General features: G+C 48.6%; 1 protein-coding gene across 3 annotated transcripts in view; it reads right to left on the bottom strand.

Annotated features, from left to right (window-relative positions):
* Positions 1 to 21,592, bottom strand: part of CSNK1G1 (casein kinase 1 gamma 1) — a 94,550-nt gene that overhangs the window by 43,821 nt on the left and 29,137 nt on the right. For all 3 annotated transcript variants that reach the window (XM_086620596.1, XM_086620597.1, XM_086620598.1), the window contains exons 3-4: positions 16,761 to 16,801; positions 11,653 to 11,722 (exon numbers count right to left, since the gene is read on the bottom strand). In XM_086620596.1, the coding sequence (XP_086476722.1) occupies positions 11,653 to 11,722; positions 16,761 to 16,801 (111 nt within the window). The remainder of the gene's footprint in view (positions 1 to 11,652; positions 11,723 to 16,760; positions 16,802 to 21,592) is intronic.

Here is a 21,592-nt window from a genome sequence, read left to right on the forward strand (position 1 = left end):
GCCTCATCCAACCTGGCCTTGAACACTTCCAGGGATGGGGCAGCCACAACTTCTCTGGGCAACCTGTTGAGTTCCACACCGTTCAACCAGCCAGGTGCTATCAGCAGCCTTCACGCCTGGGATCGTGGCTCCGGCGGGATGGATCTAGCAAGAGAGACGTGGCCTCCTGGCTCCTACTACGCTGCTTGGGCCAGCTTCTGCACGCCAGACCACGGTGGGACAATCCGGGTGGCATTTTTGGCAGCACAACCCTATGTGCCATCCCCCGGCTGTGCTGAGATCTGCTTGCAAAGCCGTGGGTGCAGCTTGGCCCCATAAGGCTCATGGAGTTTTACCAGCTGGTGCAAAGCCAGATGACATCTGTGAGGGCCAGCTCAGTCCTGCTAGTTAACACCAAAGAGAAATTGTTTCCTGGTCAGTTTTCTTTGGCTGTGCAGTTCTTGCACCAGGTCAGCTCTACCTGCTGAAAGGGAACTAAGCAGCAGGTTTTGGCTTCTTAGAATCATCATGGAACGGTTTGGGTTGGAAGGGACCTCAAAGATCATCCGGTTCCCACCCCCCTGCCACAGTTCTTCATTTTAACCAGGTACCAGAACAATGGAGATGACTACGAGCATACCCTGTGATTGCACTTTTTTTTTCTTTGAGAACCAGTCATGCATGTTAATTACATGACAGGTATAATCTACAGGATGCTTAAGAAAAAAAAACAACAACAGAGCTTCTCGGTTGCAAGAGAGTGCTCAGCAGCACCTGAATTTAACTCCAGAAGCGCTGCCAAGCAAAAGGCTACTTCTTGGCAGAGGAAAAACGCTGAGAAATCAGCAACAATAAAAGACTTCTGCTGAATCGCTCCTCTGCTGTCCGGAGAAACGTTTTGATTCGATCCCATCAAGTCCCGGGAGGCCCCTGTCCTTCATCAGCTCATCTCCATTGGAGACTGTCGGCTGGAGGCAGAGCTTTTACCGGCTCCCTGCTTCCTCCCCATCCACATCCCAAAAATCTATAGTGTGAGTTAAGCGATGCTTTACGCTCACGGTGTGCCGGCCGGCTGCAAGAGGGTGAAACTGCCATGATGACAATGCAGAGGGAACCTGACAGCTCAGCTGCAACCCACCTCTCTGCGCAGCGACCAGGAGCCGTTCTAGCCAGGACAGGCAAAACTGGCACGTGCTGGTCGTTGATCCAACAGCATTTGGGTCTTGGATGACAGATCAGACTGGTCCAATTTAGCCGGACAGAGCAGACAACGGTATCAGGCACGTGGCCTCTGCTTTGGGTGCTCATGGGTAAGATGATGCTCAGCCATGCTTGGGCCAGCTTCTGCACGCCAGACATCCGTGAGACGAGCCGGGTGGCATTTTTGGCAGCACAACCCTACATGCCAACCGCTAGCTGTGCTGAGATCTGCTTGCAAAGCCGTGGGTGCAGCTTGGCCCCATAACGCTCATGGTGGTCCTACTGGGAGGGCAGCCCAATAGCTGGAATAGAATCATAGAATCACAGAACGGTTTGGGTTGGAAGGGACCTCAAAGACCATCCAGTTCCAACCTCCATGCCATGGGCAGGGACACCTTCCACTACACCAGGTTGCCCAAAGCCTCATCCAACCTGGCCTTGAACACTGCCAGGGATGGGGCAGCCACAACTCCTCTGGGCAACCTGGTCCAGTGCCTCACCACCCTCAATGTAAAAAATTTCTTCCTTAGATCTAGTGAATGCTCCACGCCACCATCAAAGCTGCTTTGGCATCGGCGCAGGACCCAACAGGAGGACTGATTAAAAAGCCACGAGATGGACAGTTCCTCCTGCAATAGAATCAAACTACTTAAGCGCTGGATGCTGAGAGTCAAACACATGTAAAATCTCCACAACAAGTCAAGAGATTGGCATTCATCCCCTGTAACTGTTGTAGTTTTGCACGAAAACAGGGATTTTTCAGATGAGTAGGAAAGTGTTACCCACACAGTCATTCCAGCCTGATGGAAAATCTACCACTCCTACTTATCAAAGGAGAACCTCCTGCAAAACAGAAGTTCAGAGACGCTCAATAAGGTACTACCTCCAGATACCATCTCTTTGTTTCTCAGCTTAACATAACTGAGTACGAGCAGGTAGGAACGGAGTTTTGAAGAAAAAACTGCCACCTTCAGACAGAAAAACGATTACAAAACCACAAGTCTCCACCCAGGGCAGAGCTTGCTGAAAAGTTCTTCTGGCATAGCCGGATCCATGACAGATTCAGGGGCAGAGTCTATGGCTTATCTCTGGGAGATGGGAGGAGGTTTTCTGAACAGCAGGCAGGGCACAGCTCAGAAATGCAAACTCCAAACCCATTTAATAGCCGGTGTGGGAGGTGGGCAGCCCTACGGAGCAGAACTTCACTTGCATCAAACCTCTCTGGCCCAGCTCAAACGTTTCACCCTTCAAGGTGAAGAGCGCCTTAAAAACCTTCAGCATGCACAGGATGCTTCTGGTGCTCTGGAAGGGATCCCACTACACCAGTCACCCACCTTCCAAAAAGGAATCAGCTTTGTTTCAGCCGAGGCAGCGCTCAACACCAGACACATCAGTCCTCCAGGAAATGAATCGACTTCTATAGCTCAAGACCTCAATTAGTTTCTAAGTGCAGCATCTCAACAGCTTGAAAGTTTTCCATGGAAAGGCGAGGAAAAGGGGACAGGCGGAACAGCACGGCTAACAGGTTGCTACATCCTTATTAATTATCACGGCTCCAATTGCCAGACTGGGTTTGCCATTCAATGGAAACATAAATTCCAAAGTTTATCTTCAAACACTGAGTATTTTCACCTTTTCCCTCAAACGGTTGAGGTACAGAGTCCCAAGCACAACCTGGGCTGCTAGCAGGCATGACGTATTTCAGCTCCAGGTTTCCTCGAAAGCACCAGAAGCAGCACAGAGACCTTCATGATGAAGTGGCCCGTCCCTCCTTCCAAGTCCAGCTGGATCCTTCCAGCTATTGGGCCAGTGGCACATCGCACAACCCACTCTCAGCAGACGTTGCCATCTACCAGAAGAACCCAACGAGGCACCTGGCACGACTCAGATGAGTCCGACTGCTACAGATTTATGACCGGGGCACGTTAGGCTTCAAGGGAAAGCATCTGCAGGAAAGGCACTTCTCAGCTTCCCAGCATCCTGCCGGTCCCCTCCGCACGCTGCCCAGCGTCGCTGGGTTTTGATTTGTGATTACTGCAACATTCGAATACCGGAAGAGTAGGAGATGCACGAGGACTTTTCGAAATACAAAAAGGAAACTGTCCTCATCTCATATTCAAATATTAATGAGCTTGCTTTAAAAGCACCTGATGGCTTCCAATTGACAAAGCCTAAATTTAGCCCAAGGAACTCAAAAACTCCTGATGTTAAAAGCGATGCTGAAACACGCACGTTCAGGAAGCCCTTCCTAACACGGGAACTGCCACATCAAAAAAAACCCCACACCTATTTTTAGGCAGTAAAATATTATTCTCTGGAGATCGCCAGCTTTGGAAGCAGGCAGGCTTTAACTGGGCGTGTTACAGTAATCCACCACCTTTCATTTTGCAATTCCAAAGCTCGGAAGCCAGAGATCCCTCGAGTTCCAAGGGACTACGCTGACTTTATAACGCAGCTGCTGATCACCGTTCTTTAAGGGTGCAGCTAAGGGACCTCCACAACACGTTGCACTTTTTGCTTAAAAAGGCTCTTTTTAGCTGAACAAAACCACGTCTCCTTGCTGAGGCATCTCGAACCTATCGCCAACGGCACGTTTCTTCGCAAGGTTTGAGAACGAAGGGAGGAGGAGGAGGACACAAACGTACTTCAGGTGATGGCCACGTGTCGCTCCGCACCAGCACAAACCCACGGCGGGGAGCAGAGAGGGGGCAATCCCCACCCAGCAGCTCTCTCCTGCCCCACACCAGCACCTCGCCGTGGGGTGATCTGCTGGCTCAACTCCCCGCCACAGCAGTGCTTCTGCCACCAAGGTGGCAAATACAAGTGGGATTTCCGAAGATTAAAGCGACCGCAGCCAACGGCTAATGTGTCTTTTCGCACTCCTTAATTAAACAGGGGTGTAGGCATCTTGCACTAACCCCCACTTATGTGGTCTTGAGTTACTCCAGCTCCCTCGGGGAAAAGTTCTCCATGGAACAGCTGGCATTGGCAGCATGCTCCACCACGGTGACTTGTTTACATCCATCCGTACGACAAGTCTTCCCGAGATGACCCCTGCCTAATTGCTACGTGAATGACAGCGTTGTGCAACCGGCACGGAAAGAATTTCTTTATAAAAGACACCAGTACGCACAACGCGTGCAGCAGGTCAGGAGTAAAGCAAGAGTAACACAGAGTGAGGAGAACGTGCTCCACGTAGGCAATCCCGAAAAGCCAACGTAATACGGCGGCGTGGAGTAGCAGACAGCTCAGCTACATCGAAAAATATCTATGCAAATATTGACTAGACTATGTAAAAGGCTGGGTTATTTATACCACCTTCGTTTTCCTTGGTCCTACTTCCTGACGAGTAAACAGACTGCTTCGCTCCAGCGAGTTCTGCAACAGAAAGAGGTCCAAAAGTAAACACACAGACTCCATACTTCATTAGAGGTGGACTTGTTTACACAGCAAGAATTCAAAAAAAAAAAACAAAACCCACAGAATCCATCAATGTTCTATATGGAACAACATACCCCTCCCTCACTCGGTACGTTCTGCTCACACGCCGTGACTCATCTATCGCGTGGGCTGGGCAGAGCAGAGATCTTCTCGGTTTCCTGGGATTCTCCTCTCCTGCTTTCCACCAGGACACCGTAGAGACTCATTACGTTTGGCGTCCGGTTGCCAACGTCACGTACCCATGCCGGGGACGAGCGCTGGCTACAGAGCTATGGTGTGAAACTCAACGCACGTCGACACCGGACCGCTCTGAATCACACGTGCCAAGGTGGGATGGCGAAGGAGCGGGGGAAGGTGTGACTCATCTGCCGGCTGAGACAAAAATAAACCACGACTGAATCAAAAGTGCGTGACTCCTTCACGCTCCGTGCACAGGCAGAAGCTGTCACTATGTGGGAACTCCATCACCAGCTCGGCGCCGCCAAAAGAAACCCGAAAAGAAGCAGCTCTCCCATTTCTGCACAATTTCTGTACATCTACTGGTCACTGCTGGGAAGTCTACACTTCCCAGGACCGCGGCAAATTATTTATTTGCATGGAAGCACAAAATTCCTGATTGCATGGAGATGTTTTCAGCCGTGGTCACATCCTGAGAGAGAGAAACCAGGCTCAGAGTCATACATGCAGCAGTGGGCTCCTGGTCCTCGAGAAAAGGCTTCGAGTTCAGGGGCCAAACATACTTTGGGGGAAAAAAAAAAGGGCAGTTAAAGCTTTACAAGCATATATCAACGCAGCAGACATGTTTGCCTTAACTTCTCAGCAAAGCAAGGCTTACAGAGAGAGAGAAGTTGGTTCTTCAGCTTCCCTTTGGCAAAGGGATGTTAAGCACTTAACAGAGGAGACACGTCCTTACGGCACCGAGTGAAGACGCGAAGGTTCCTACAGCAGGAAACATCGTCTGAAGTTTAAAAGGCTTCACCAATTTAAAACCCATTTAAAGTGTTTTCTACTCAAGCTGGGAGCAGCAGGATCCACCTTTCACACTCCAGGCTCGAGCAGCACTGCACGCCCCCACCACCACCAGCCCAGATCCTGGTCGGAGCAGGAGAGGCCGGTATCTCCACGGGCAACTCAAACTAGCTGGTTGGAAACACCAGCGTATGCAAAAGGACGTGTAGGAGCTACGGTAGATTGCAGCCAAAAATCCAAATGATGGGATGGGCAGAGATAAAGGCGCGGCAGACGTGTACTCCTGTACGTCCCCATCACGTGTGGGAAAGAGCAGCCCAAGCCAACGGCTGCTGAAGAGTGAGAAACAGAGACTGGGAAGCACGGGCACTTCAAAAAAAACTTTGGAATTCTCCTGTGAAGTCTGCAGGAGAGTTTAATTTGAAGGAGAGGTGAGAATCGGCAATCAGCCTTAAAACAAAAAGACCACTCCTGCTGAAGGTCCTCAAACCAGGTCAATAAGCAAGAAGAGCCCACAAGACAAAGTCAACGCAATCGCTAAGACCTTAGCGTGTCGCCAGCAGGACCCAGCTGCTGAAGGTGGTCCCTTGGGCCTGGCAGTGCTCCTGCAAGCTGTGTGAATGGCTTTATTCACCCCAAAACAAGTAGGAGATGAGATGCTGCTGGGTCAGCAGGTGGCAATTGAAGCAAAGCAAAAGATTCGCCTTTTGGTACACTGCCCCGAAATGTAACCACCTCAGGAGCTGGGTCTGTTTGACCATGGTCAAAGTAAAACTCAGTCTTGCTCTACCAACACCAGCTTTCTCACCCCAATACTTATGGAGAACCAGACACTCAAACATCAGCCAGCGGTGGGGATGGAGCATCTCCACTCATCATCCTGCCAGCTGTAGGGCCTGATTAGTCAAGATTTTTTTATGAATGACAAGAAGCCAAGTCTTTACTCCACAAACTTCAAGTATATGGGACAAATGACATGCTCAAGTGACTGATCCAACACTGGAAACATGTTGGAGGCTTGAACTGCTTCTGGCAGCCCTAGGAGATGTAAAAACATCCAGTCAAGTCGGAGGGGAAGCTCCTCTTGTCCCCGAGGTACAGAAGCAGCAGATTCAAGTAGCTGTATGAAGCCTCAAACGAGGGGACGCCCAGCAGCCCAGGAACCAGTCTTGAGGAGGAGGGGAATACCTGGAACAGATGGTCCTCAAAGAAGGTCACGGAGCAAGAGCCTAATTTTGGGGAATATCCTCCACACTTGGACTTCTTGTGGAGAGCTGTGCTACTCATGTTCATGCACAGGTAGGTACTATCCAGTAAGAAAGACGTTCAGGACAGACTGCGCCACCACCAATTACCTTGGTCAGCACATGGATCATATCCCAGACTACCTAAAACCTAAAGGAATTCTCTTCCTTTCCTGAGACACCCTACGGATTGACCATCGGGTCTTTGACTCCGTGCCTGCCGTTTGCTTTTTTTTTTTGCCTTGTTTCACTGCCTACGTGAAGGTACAGCAGTCATATGCTATTTTAGGTCATTAAATATTTAATTCCACAGCGAGACAGAAGAAACCAGCAGATGGTCACTGTGCAGCAGGCCCCTGCCTCTTCTTTTGGGGGTAGAAAAGTTCAAGGAAGAATCATGAAAAACCCATTTCTACAAGCAAACATCCCTCCATTTAGGGGGGCAAAGCAGGAAATTATAGGGGAGCTTTAGTTTCTCTTACTGTAGGGAGACACCTGTTAGTTGGTTCTTCTGACCCAGGACTATCTCAGCGACTTCTGAATCCACTTGGCATATCCACTGGTACTGAGCTGTGCTGAGAAGCACCACAACGAGCTGCATTCATACAGTTCAGACCCCTTTACCAAACTCTTCGCTGCTCCAGTATATCTTCATCTTGTATGAAACACGTCTTAAGATGTACGAGACACAAGAAATGGAGTTGTCTCCTCAGCTAATCCAAGCTGACTCGTGATCTTCAGCCGAACCACGTGGCAGACGAAGAAGGTGGTGCTGATGGGAGGTAACGGAGGCAACTTCGGTGCCTTGTCAGAAAGCCTTCAAGCATCGACGCTGATGGGGCACGTGGCACAGGAAGCCACAGAGTAGCCGCAAGAGGAAGAGGCAGCTATCACTGTTCATGAGGAAACATCTCAAACGGAAGCTCATCCCAGGAATTAACTTTTGCTCCTCTAACTACACCAAGGAAAACGCAAAACTAGACTGAACAGCTTAAAAAAATACACCAGACAACACTAATTCCAGTAGTTTTTGATGATGGCAACAAGTGAAGCAGGTAACCGATATCGACATACATCCTTCGGACCACAGAATTGTTCTAAAATTCTGGGGCAAAATCCCTCAGGAAAGTATTCTGTACAATATACTGCAGGACCAGACTCCAAAGTCAGCATTACAGAGCCAGTTGCCATTTCTCTCCAAAAGCAGCACGTCCTACCAGTGTGATCGAGCACTTGATGCCTCCTTAACAACACTGGTTGGGCTTCTGCAGGGGGGTTGATGCACAAAACCTTTAAGCTCCTGAGTTTGGAGGCTGCACTTCTCAATCCAGTACATCACAAGGAAGCCATGATGAAGTTTTCCACAGTCTTTAACATCCAAGACTCTTGGATGACGAGACATCCAAGACATCCTTCCTCTTGGAAGGCCGACTGCCACAAAACACTTCCCTCCACGCTAGTCCCAATTTCACATGGACACAACCAGTCACATAGAGATGAAATATCTGTTTTGACACACAGGAAGATATCCTACAAGAAGGTTCCTACTTGATCCATGGTTGGTCCCTCCCAATCTAAGTTCTCCTATGGTTAGTATCCAAGAGTAATACATTTTTTAAATGTTTACTCTGAACATCCAGCAAAAAGGAAATCACCATTAAAATTCTTGTCATTAGGAAGAAACCCCACATTTTTCTCCAAATGCTGCAGGTGATGACAATTTTGACTTCTCACAAAGATGCTGCTGAGACCATCTGGTTGCACACGCAGTTGAACGTGGAGAGGACCACGCTGCTACCGCGGCGTTGCAGCAGTGCTTTTACCAGCACCACTTTTCAGGCTGGCGGTGGGAGGTTCACAGTCAGTCACGTCATTTGGCAAGATCAACTGGCTGATTTATTGAACAGCATGTCACAGGCAACGCCACTGTTGTTCTCCTCTGAGTCATACCCACCATGGGTTTGGATGATTTCAGTCTTCGTTTGGTGAGCCTACGATCATAGAATCACAGACTGGTTTGGGTTGGAAGGGACCTCAAAGATAATTCAGTTCCAACCCCCCTGCCATGGGCAGGGACACCTTCCACTACACCAGGTTGCCCAAAGCCTCATCCAACCTGGCCTTGAACACTTCCAGGGATGGGGCAGCCACAGCTTCTCTGGGCAAACTGGTCCAGTGCCTCACCACCCTCTGAGTGAAAAATTTCTGCATTACATCTAATCAAAATCTCCCCTCTTCCAGTTTAAAGCCATTGCCCCGTGTTCTGTCACTACATGCCCGTGTCCAAAGCCCCTCTCCAGCTTTCCTGTAGCCCCTTTAGGTACTGGAAGGTCTCCCCGGAGCCTTCTCTTCTCCAGGCTGAACAGCCCCAACTCTCTCAGCCTGTCTCCAGAGCAGAGGTGCTCCAGCCCAAAGCATCATCTCCGTGACCTCCTCTAGACCTGCTCCAGCAGCTCCTTGTCCTTCTTGTGCTGGGGACTCCAGAGCTGAAGGCAGTATTCCAGGTGGGGTCTCACGAGAGCAGAGGGGCAGAATCCCTTCCCTCGCCCTGCTGGAGGTCATTTCAAGTAACCAGTCCTGCTCACTGGAAGTCTGTTGGAGCAGCTGAAGTTTTTACGCAAGGAGCATTGAGGGGAGCCTGGCATTAACGACGTCGCTGAGAAAAGACCCGTTCATTTCCCCAAAATCTGTGCATATTTAGCACCAATCTGTTTTTCACAGACAGACGGTCTTCCCCTCACTCCCAGCGCGGCGCGCAGACACCAAGATAAGGCGCTCTGGTGCTGGCAGCCTGACTCCACCAAAATTTATTTTGTTCAGCTTCCAAGTTTCACGGAGAGCCCAGAGATGTGGCTCACATCCTCCACCCGAGCTCCTGGCCTATTTCCAGTTGTTTTAGCAAAACTGCAGCACGAGAGCTTCTAATGGCATTCGACAGGTTAGCAGAGCTGGGTTTGCGATGCCCGTGGAACCACACTGAGATAGAAATAAAAGTCATGTTGTTCACGAGGCTTCTCTATGGTCTCTTGACAAATACTGGCAAAAAGGCTTGAGATGACAATCAGTCCCCCCCCTCTAGGATGAAGAGAAGAGAGATCCTGAAGGCAAGATCTCCATGTCTGATGGCAGCATACACAGAAACACTTCCATTGGCACGCACGGCATCGCACGGGGCAGAAACGTCCTGCGTAGGTGAAAAAGCGTCGCAGGACGAGAAGTTCAGATTCATTAGGAATAGGAGAAAACCCATTAACAATACCTGATCTAACAAAAATAAAGCCAAGCCTCCACTATTTGATCAGTTTTTAAATTCCTCGGTCATATCTGCAAAGAGTGGTAGAAAGCTGACAAGGGTAGAAAAAGCAGATTGAGATTCATTTATGGGTCGTGAGACATTTGGTGGGTTGTCACAGAGATGGCAAGCATCAACAAAACTCAAGTAGGGAGTGAGGAGCAGAATTAAGTGTACTGCTTATGCTGTGAACCAACGTTTGATTTAGTTACCACACAGGCTTCAGCAGAAATGCCTGAAATCCCAGAAGGACACGTAACTGGAATTACATGATGACATTAACCCGTCAGGAGCTTTGTGCACAGTACCAGATGCCACCACCAGAACAAAAAAATATATAGAAAAGAGCACCTTATTTCAGTAGACAAGTCCTGGTTTTAAAAAACAAAAAACAACACAAACAAACAAGATTTTAGTGTTTCCAACAATGACAACTTACTTGGTTCCCACATCCCAGATTTTGCAGCCTATAAGGAGCAAAGAAGCCACAAAACGTAGAGTGCAGCAGCACCCAACCTCCAGAGGATGTGCCACATAAAATTAAGGAAACTGATTAGAAAAATTAATTGGAACAAGGAGAAAGGGAAAATGCAAGATGACTGCTCAGGTGCTGCATGTTGTGAGCTCAGAGCAGAGATATCTGCCATTCTGTTCGGTTTTGGTAACACGAGAGCGCGTCCTCTGCCAGTGGAAGCTAAGTCCATCCAGGGAAAACAGGAAAACTAAAATCAGAAGAAAGTGTAAAAAAATTACAGGAATGTAGGAAACTTGCCAAAGGCCAAGGTCAATATATGATCAAGGCACAGAAGGAGCAGAGAAGGTCTTTGCTTCAGAGAAACTTCTTCGGGCAGCGGGTAGTCAAGGCTCTGGAAATCCTTGGCATGGGAAACAGCACGTGCTAAAAGTTTACACAGGTTTAAAAACAACCACGAATTCAGGGGAGAAAAATCCTAACACTATTAGACACAAGCTCAAGCCCTGTATTAGGGAAACCTGAGAGCTTGCCAGAAAAAACGAGAAAATAATAAAAACCACCTCCTGTCACAGTCTTCTCACATTTGCTGTAGACTACTGTCACACAGGATGCTGAGCTCATGGACTTTTGGACACTCCTTAGAAAGCATCAACGAAAACAGTATTTCAGGTTTTTATTAGGAAAGCTCTGTGCCTCTTACCCAATTTCCTAGATTTTAAGACTTGACGTCACTTTTTTGAAGCCTGTCATTCTACACACAAATAACTTTCCATCCACTGATGGTTCCTATGTTTTAGAAGCACATTTCCCGTATTTCCCACACCGGTCAATTCTCACTAACGCAATAGTCAGTTTGCTAACGAGGGTTTCTAAGTCCAACTAATTATCCTGTATCGTTACGAGGTTATTCTGACCAAATCTCTTCCAAAAAATCGTGTGGGACTAAGAGATCAGGAAGTTCCGAGTCAGAGTTACACAACAAACACGACGACAACGTTTGATTTAACAAAGAAATCACAAACTTTCTATAAGCTTAAGGTAGGTTCACGTACCTGCACTTCCAAGTTGTTTATAAAACCTGTATTCTAAATGAAGCTGTGGTGCACGGGATTTTATTGGTTCCTAAAACAGAAAAAAAAAACAAGTTGGTCAAAATCAGTGATTGAAAAAGTTATATCCTATACTTGAAGTTTTGTGACTTCACATAAAATGCTTCAAGGTTCAAGATAAAACACCCTGAGACTGAAAGTCTAACAGATTTCATCATCAGACGTCATTTAAATAAGAAGAGGACAAAAAGCAGTCGAGACGCGTGACACGCACTCCGGAGGAGAAATAACCTCCTCGTCTAAATCCAAAGGTCATTCACGGCAGGGGAATTCAAGGATCGTTCAACAGAGCTCCTGGTCCTTGAAGAATGACCCTGGACACCGGCAGGAGGAAAGCCAAAGCTGCAAAAGCTCAAGTCCCAAGTCCACTTTGTGGACTGTGGTTGCCCACAGAATTTTTGCCGGTCGCTAGGTGGTATTTTTGAAAAACGTCGAGTCATTTATCTGTGTTTTAAGTCAGACCACGCTTGTATAAACGTACGATCTTGCAGCGCTACGGTGCAGCCAGATAGCTGGTCGGAACGCAGGAAGAAGTTTCCTCCTTCGGCATCTCCAAGCACTCAAGAACATTTCATTTTTACACGTGGAATTTAAGAAATGCGTAAGTCTGCCACGCAACCAAAACATTACATTTCTCAGCCGTTACTCACCCGCGCTTTAGGCACAAAACTCAACGCCTGCGATCCATACAGGCATTAACATGCAAGATTACAAAGCACCTAAAAATAGAAAGTTACCACGAAGAGGATTAAGAGACTTTTCAACAAAACCATGCACTAGGGATAGGCAGTAGTGTGGAGTCACCTACTGCCCCGACAGCTCTGAAATGGAAGTTAAAACCAGCCTCAATTTTTGTTTGGATGTTGCTTATTTTCTCGTGTTTCAGAACAGAGATGAACTCAATGTCTAGAAGTTTGCCTACAAAGGAGCCTCCTAAGACCAACACAAGAAAAAGTCCTTTCGTGCTTCACGTCAGCTCCTACAAGTTAGAGCAAGAGCGTCCAAAACAGGAGGGTGAACGCAGACAAGGGTGAGCCAACATCTTCGACACGGTGGAATAACTCTTGTGACCGCACGGGAGGACACAAAGCCTTCAGCTGATCCACTCCTCTTGTTTCACTTGTGGTCTGCACTGTACCCATGTCCACATCTGGCGTGAACTCCACATGAATGACTTCCCTTGAAGTCAGAAGAAGGATTTTTGTTTGGGAATTCAGGCAATTCAACTTCCAGCCAAGCTGTTCATCGCCAGCTCGAGTCGTGCCCTCCGTTTGCCAGCAAGGGGAAAAACAACGCTCCTGGTTGCTTCTCAGCTTTCTGACACGTGAAAGCTTCTCAAGTCAAATACGACCAACTACTTCGAAAACAACGGTGAAAAATATTCTGAAGGCAAACCTGAACCTGAAGGCGAATATAAAGCAACACAAAAATCAAGTCTGTTACGTAAGATGCATTTAAATTACGGTAATTGTTCATGGTGGCTTAAGAGAGGCCCCAGACACCTGCACAGCAAAGGGATTCAGGGCAAGAGGAACTCAGCCTGCTCAGTGAATTGTTTATTTATCCAAAATAAATTATCTGGATAAAGGTAGAAGGATTAACATGAGGTTGCTCGTGACAAAAATCAGGGAAAGTAAACCCAAGCCACGTCTGCACCAGGAGCTGCTGCAGCCCGAGCTCTGGCCGCTTGCCAGAGCCGTGGCAGCTTCCGACGAGATCATACTGGAACAGATGGTTGTCCTGTAGGCCCAGGGCTTAAAGATGCTGGCAGATGTTGTGTTTGTAGCGAAAATAACCAAATTGCTACCGCCTAAAGTACAAAATCCACGGCTCGAACCAACGGGCATCGCGATCCCTGCGGAGGGTACAGCTTGGTGCCCGTGCTCAGACCTCACCCGTACGATAAACGGGCTGGGGTCGTGCCGGGAAGAAACCCCTGCTACGTGCAGCTCGGCATTAAAAGCTCTCAGAAGATGAAACCTGTAAATATGGCTGAGGCATTTCAGGAGACAAATTCCTCCGTCAGCAAGATGCCCTTAACCAAAAAACGTTCAGCTGAAGAGCAGGACGAGGAGCTGTATGGTGACACTATGCAAGTCAGAAGACAGGCAGGATTTTCCACTGCCACCAGTTTCCCAAGATGCAGCACAATCCTCACCCCCAAAGAGAAACCATGAGACATCAGCACTGAATTTCACAGCACTTTCTGATTGGCTCTTCAGCATCCACCACGCAGTTCTCCAACTTTCCAGCTTTAACATCACAACAGAGGCACAACTAGCTGAGACAGCAGGGTCGCAGTTGCAGAAGACAATCTCACGCGGCTAGAAGGACGCGGAGCAGAGTTTTGACTTGGTCCAATGATGCAAATAAAAGAAAACGTTGCCTTCAAGTACATTGAATGTAGCTACTCTATCGCTAGTCCACAAATTGTTTGAAGGATAAAGAAAATTACAGTTACGTACACACAGAAGCACATTTGCTGCTGAGGAGGCTGAGCAATTCTTACTCCTGGGGAACACGGTCTAAGATTAGGAGACCAAAGAACCTCCATCTCTTCTGCTCTTCCCTCATTAATCTTCTCAAAAACAGAGCAGGCATGCGAATGCCTGGATGGCCACCGGATGTCAATTCCAGTCCTTCAAACACCAGCTTCCCTCAGAGGGTGGTGAGGCACTGGCACAGGTTGCCCAGAGAAGTTGTGGCTGCCCCATCCCTGGAGATGTTCAAGGCCAGGTTGGATGAGGCTTTGAGCAACCTGCTGTAGTGAAAGGTGTCCCTGCCCACGGCAGGGGGTTGGAACTGCATGATCTTTGAGGTCCCTTCCAACCCAAACCATTCTGTGATTCCATGATTCTATGAAGGAACAGAGATTTTTAAGCATGAATCACAACAGGGCAAATAAAACCAGAGTATTGTAGAGTAACCGCTTTAACACTCAGATATTTTTTGGGAAAAAAAAAGAAAACAAGAATGCTTCTGGAAAAAAACCCCTAAGATTAAGGTAGCAATAAGGTAATGTCCTTCAGGTCTGCCACATGGCTACTGAAAGGTTTCAGGTTACTGGGACGTGTCACCGCAGGCACTGTTTTGAGAGAAACAAGCAAACTTTGGACTAATACAGCTGTGTTTTTCCTGTATTATTGCTTCCTTACGCCTTCCAACGCTACAACTTTGTGGGATTATCTTTAAAAGCAAATTAGAAGCGTTATTGATTCAATAAAGCACCTCATCTGTGCACACAGCGCGTTTTCCGTTGGCGGATCCGCCTAAAAAGCGAGCTATTCAGCAAGCACCAGTCCTTCCTCGTGACGTGGATCCGTATCAAGGACATCCGAAGCTCCCACTGCCGGTGTTCATTTATTTTAGGGAATGTCTTCTGACATTTGCCAATAGGCTTGAAAACAAGTCTCTCCTGCAAAGTCCTAATTCTTTACCACCAACTTACACATCGTATGAGGGGAACGCTAGAGAGAGAAAATCCATGGCCCTCCAACGTGAATTCCCACCCCGAGTCCATCTTGATCTTCGGTAACCTGAACGGCTCCCGGCATTTTGCCAGGCATCGGCTGGGCAAACAGGTGTGTTGGCTCCTAATACCAAATCAGCCTTACGACTTCAACTTCAGATTCCAGGGTTTGGATTAAAGAGCGGAGGGATGAGAGACGAGCACTGGGTATTTTCAAGCTGAAGATATCAAATTTTAAAACCTCAAGAGACTAACGAAAGTCTTAGTTTACAGACAGCAAAAATTAAGGCATAAACACAAACTATTGGGCTCTGACTTTATACATCCACAAAGCTACGAGTTCAAGTTTCCCCATTCCCTAGACTCCTACTTCAAACCACTGTCGACCTGAATGCCTTCATGCCCTGAAGCAGGCTTCAAAAAAAAGACTTTTTACTGGGACCGCTCACTGGTCTAGATATAAGAACCACAGGAGCTGGCATTGGGTGAACCTGGGGACGGCTACATGGAACGTGGGGCAGAAAACAACCTGGTACCGAGGCTGGTAACATGGGATAAGAAGAGAACTGTGAACAAAACTGCTTGCCCAAGTTCTGAAGTTCGCTACTGTTGGGTCTGGGGGTTTTTAATGCAACTCCCACAATGCTTTGGCAAGCCAATTTCATAGAATCATAGAATGGTTTGGGTTGGAAGGGACCTCAAAGATCATCCAGTTCCAACCCCCCTGCCGTGGGCAGGGACACCCTCCACTACACCAGGTTGCCCAAAGCCTCATCCAACCTGGCCTTGAACACTTCCAGGGATGGGGCAGCCACAGCTTCTCTGGGCAACCTGGTCCAGTGCCTCACCACCCTCAGAGTGAAAAATTTTTTCCTTAGATCTAATCTAAATCTGCCCTTTTTTGAGGGTAGATTTATTTGATTAATTAATTAATTAGATTATTTTTTTATCATCCTATGACGTAAAAGAGGAAAATCATTCTGAAAATGCTGTGGCTCTATACCCTTGGCCATCCAAATCAGCTGGAGGAAAGACTGACCTTCGCTGAATTACATCTCGCTTTGCCTGTTGCATCCGACGTCGTACCAGGTCGAGTTGCGCTATTCTCCCCCACGGGAATTTTAACCATTAAAACATCCCCTTTCCTGCCTCTTGACTCCCAAAACCGCGGAGCAGCGGGCTGCACAGTGCCACGCTCCTCACCAAACGCTCTGACAACAGTTCATCTAGAGAGAGGTCAGGGTCTGGAGAGTCAATGGAGTCCTGAACAGAAAGGCTCCACTCAGGGAGCAGGAAGAGGTGGTAAATATACGATCAGTGCCGTTCACCGGGACCTGACAGCCAACTTGGAAAGAGGGACAAGGTTCTCACCAGCATAAGACAGATACAGACCATGTAGGTACCAAAAACATTCAGCAGGTGGAGGGATGGGTTCTTTCCTTGGTTTTAGCGTTCTCAAAAATTTATCTTCGTTTAAATAAGTTATTAAAGTTTAAAAGGCCCAAAGTGAGAAAGTCGCTGTTTATCCGAGTTTTTAAGATCGAGTACGAGACATTTAAGAACACCCGAAGCTTCTACTTACCAGTTTGATCGCTACATATTCATTGGTGTAGAGATTTTTACCTGCGAAGGAAAAAGAAAAACCTTTTAGTTCCACACTCAACACTTCCAGCTAGAGAGACAACGCAGAAGAGCGTCACCCATGGCGAAGAGCTGTCTCGTCTCAACTCCCCGCTGAAGTTCGTGCCTTTAACAAAGTAAAAGCCTTAAAACAAGAAGCTGCAGCAGCTCACCAGGGCAAGGAAACACTGTCTGCTGTTCGGTGTAAGGTATTATATAAGGTATTATATAAGGTATGCTATTCTTTATGGTAGCACTTATGTTTGATGCAAGTGTCTGAGGAGGTGTCCCCGACACGTTAGGTTTTATTATCCACATCACGCCAAAAAAAGTCAAGGGAACAAAAAAACCCCAAAGAGTCAGAGCATCGTTTCTTTCTGAAATGTCTGGAATCTGCTGGATGCCGACCAATTTTATCCTCTGATCTATAGGGAGTTTCACCTGCGTAATCGTGCTACGTATCAAAGCGACTGCTGCAAGGAGGCACGTGAAAATAACCTTTGTGCCAAGGCACAGCTTTGATTTCTTCCTCTGCAAAGCGGCAGGCGGCGTGTTTAAAATGCCTTCTGTGCAAAGGCCATCCTCGCAATCCAGCGCGGCAAACAACTCCCCGTTGCAATATGGCACCGACGATGTTAAAAAACACACCGAAAGAACAAAACGTGTTCTCGGGACCCCAAAACACAGAGCAGCGTCCGGGCTGATCTTCGCTCTGGCAAGAGACTAAGACGAGCATAACCAGGCGAGCACGCAGCCAGCTGCCGCGTGTCGTGGTTTTTGGACTGAGGGTCGAGACAAGAACCAAGAGGGAGCACCCACCAACCATGGTCTCGGGCAAAACATGGCTCAGGCTTTCTTCATAAAACAAAACAATTTATTAACAGTTACTGAACAAGAGACACAAGGGAACGAAACCGGTTACTTGAGAGGAGAAAAGAGAAAACAAGGCCAGATCTTAAAACAACACCTCCCCACCCCGTTTCCTTTCGTTCCCGGCTCTACCTCCCCCCTGGCGGCGCAGGGGGACAGGGAATGGGGGAGTGCAGGTCAGTTCATCCATGTTGTTAACTACTGCTCCTTTCTTAAAGGAGGAGGAGTCTTTACACCATTTTCCCTTGCTTCGGTGGATCCCCTACTCATGAAGAAAAAAGTCCCCAAACTTTTCCAATGTGAGTCCTGCCCGCAGGATTGCCATCCTTCCCCATGGATGCACCAGTTTGGGCTTTACCAGTCTCGGCCCCTTAGGGAGCTGCTGCCACTCGCGTCGGCGTGGGTCGTCCCACGGTCTCCAGATGCCTCCACGACCTCGTCGTGCATTCCATGCCCCATTATCAACAGTACCTGGTCGCGCATCCCCTGCTCCACGACCTCTCCTGGGCTCAGGCATCTCTTTTCCGACATGGGTTTCTCTACGGGCCACGAGTGGGTCTCTGCTCCGCCGAGTACACCCTGGCTGCAGGGGGGCCGCCCGCCATCTTCACACCGATTGCAAGGGAAACCTCAGCTCCAGTACACCTCCTCCTGCTCCATCTTGGCTGACCCGGTCGTTGTGGTTGTTTTCTCTTAGATCTTAATCTCCTCTAGGGGAACTCGGCCCGGCGGGCACCCCGGGAGCGAGGCGCTTACCGAGTCCCCCATGCGGCTCCCCTGGCGCCATCTTGAGCACATGGCGCCGGCCCGGGCCCGGGCAGCCGCCCGGCTGGGAGCCGGGAGCGAGGGCAGCGCCCTCCTGCCCTCTCCTCGCTCCCGAGCAAAAAGCCCCTTCCCGCCCCTTTGTCCCAACTTAAATGGGGCCATTCGCAGAGGCGCCAATTTGGCTCAACCTCCCCCGGGGGCGGATGGGACTCAGATCTGGTGGCACAGGGAGCAAATCCCCTCCCCTGCCACCAGAACACCCCCCCCCCCATCAAACTATCACACCGCGGTACCGCGACTCCACGACTCCGAGCCAGAGCTGGAGGTGAATTTTTCCTCCAGGAACCCATCCGGTGTTTGAAGGGAGCCCTTGGCCTCCTTAGCAATGCGTGGCAGAGCTGCACAGCTACACGTGTCAAGGAGCATCTCTCTGTGTGTTCTGAAGCTGCCAGTTATCGTATCATTCAACGTCCTCCAGTTCCTCTGCTGGGTAATTTGAGCAATCACTCCCCCTTCACCTTCTCCACGTTGCTCATGATTGACAGCAAACCCTCCTGGAAGAGATATCACCGGGGAAGGATGCTCAGGCAGTCCTTGTACCTCATCATCTGACATCTCTGCTACCTTTCCGACCTCCTCTACTTCCACCGGATCCTTTGAGGAGGGCAGCCTCCATCACACAAAGCTCCCCATGGTTTCACAAAGGGAAGCGTTGACCTTCTCTGCTCATCACTGCCAGCACCGCTACAGCACAAGTCACGCTTTCAGGGAGTGACTGTAGCTCCAACATTCAGCAGCAATCCACGCTGGAAGTTCTCCGTGCTTGTTCTAGCATCAGCTTTGCTCTGCTCTATCACACGTTTATTTTCCCATTCCTGTAACAGATATCGATGCTTGGAACAGACCAGTTTCTGGGAAAGTCCAGGACAGGGAGTGATGTTCTTCAGAGCAAGTGGGAGTCGGGGCAGCCCTGGCGTGTACCTACATGACACCACTGAGAACATGCCATGTCCCCCCTTGCACACAGGTACTCTTCGCATGCACCAGCAGCGCCCGACAAAATTAAAGACAATACGAACACGAGAGAAGATGAACAGCCATCTTCGAATCCTGAATTATTTACCAGGGGAAATCCCCCATTTATTTATTTCTCTTTATAACAGCTTCCTATTTTCTGCGTTTCATTTCTGCTGATACCTCCCCCGCTAGATATTGCTCAGCGTAGTTCTGGCTTCTCCATTTCGGATCGGGCACCCCCAATCCAGGTCCTGCACCGAGCAGGTCGCTTTAACATCCACCAGGAAGTAAAAAAAATAATTTATGGAGAGTTTCAACCTGTTCTGGTAACTGGCGATGCTGTTTAACACAGGGCAGGCATTTAAACGTGAGGTTAAATATCCTTAGAGGAAGTGTTTTAAGCTGAGCTTCAGCATTAACCCTTGCAACGCAGTTGTCTGAAAGAGACCTTGCTATTTCTTTAGAGCTTTTAATTAAAAGCCATTATGTCCAGTCTGGAAATGAAGGGTAGAAAAAAGGGTTTGGAGTCGCATCAGGAACACTCAGCCATCGAAAAACGGCTTCAAAGCACTGAAAGAGCTGGAAGGCCAAATCAGTGGGAAAGCAGGTGGTGGGATAAACCCTTTGAGACAGATAAGGGCTCCAGCCTGATGCTATCCGACGGCTGGCGGGGGAGAACATGCTAGGGACGGCAGCCTAAACACAGACAAACTGTCTGCTCCATATTAGCTACCAGCAAACGAGTCCTACCAGCAGCTCCAGCTGTAGCTCGCCCACCACCACTTCCGCCTCCCCTCCCCTCGACAGGGTTCAAACTCCTACTGAGATGTTCAGTTTGAGGACACCGAGCCAGCCTAAGGGAAGCTCCAGCCCAAATACGTTCAAATGTTAGATGCTTTAAACGGAAAAAAAACCCAAGAGAGCATCCAGCACTGTCCTCTACAGATCCTACATGCAAGGACTTCTGTTGCAACCTTGGAGATGCACCCTTGCAAGGTAGTTTTGGTGGTCAACGTGCAGGGGTGGAACTCTGGCCAGGGAGTGATGACCCTGGACCTTCTAGCAACACTTGTGCTCTCCCACTGATGTAGGATAGCGATGTTGGGGAAACAGTGCTCTTCCCAGCTCGTTTCAAGGCAGAGAAGGACATTGCCAACACCCTCTGTGTATATGGAGCCATAATCCAGTCTATTATGGTCTGGTTCATAAGGCTGAGGACGAGACAGAAGATAATTTCGGCAATGAAATTCCTCAGTTGAAAAACTGAGATTAGGCAAATACTAGTCTGAGATATCAGGCCAGCAGCCAAAGGTAAGTGAACTCATTAATCCTCCAGTTAATCCTCTTCAGAACATGCACCACGGGGAGACTTTGAACATAACGGGGCGCAACCGGGTCCAGCTTCTGAACTCCAAACCCTTCCTAAAGCTGCAGCACGAGCTGCTTGCTTCACCAGCTACGATGGCAAAGCAAATCCCCAAAACCTCTCCGTCGACTCGCTCCAGACTCAGACCTACCCCTGGGTTTGGCAGTCACAGTGTCTAAGGTGCAATGGTTTCTTCTTCCTCCTACGAGGCAGCACCGGTATTGAAAGGGAAGAGCAGAGGCAGGACTGCTCACAGGAGAAAGCGAATCTGCGCAGTAAAATTCGCCATGAATAGACGCTGCATCTCATCCTAGTAGGACAGAAGATCTGTGACACAGCCGAGACGATATAACTGCGCTAACAAAAGCCTTCCAAGTTAAGGTGAAGCTTTTGACGGAGCTGTGATTAAGCTCATGCCTCAGTTTTGGGTAGTTCCACTGACAATTATGAACTTTGAAGATGATAAGAGAGCTGGAGCACCTTTCCTATGAGGACAGGCTGAAAGAGTTGGGGCTGTTCAGCCTGGAGAAGAGGAGGCTCCGGGGTGACCTTATAGCGGTCTTCCAGTACCTCAAGGGGGCCTACAGGAAAGATGGGGAGAGGCTGTTCAGGAGGGCCAGTTATGATAGGACAAGGGGTAATGGTTTTAAAATAGAGGGAGGTAGATTCAGGTTGGATATTAGGAAAAAATTTTTTACTATGAGAGTGGTAGAACACTGGAACAGGTTGCCCAGAGAGGTGGTGGATGCTCCATCCCTGGAGACGTTCAAGGCCAG

The sequence above is a fragment of the Tauraco erythrolophus genome, chromosome 14, assembly GCF_009769465.1.
Source record: "Tauraco erythrolophus isolate bTauEry1 chromosome 14, bTauEry1.pri, whole genome shotgun sequence".
Classification (NCBI taxonomy): domain Eukaryota; kingdom Metazoa; phylum Chordata; class Aves; order Musophagiformes; family Musophagidae; genus Tauraco; species Tauraco erythrolophus.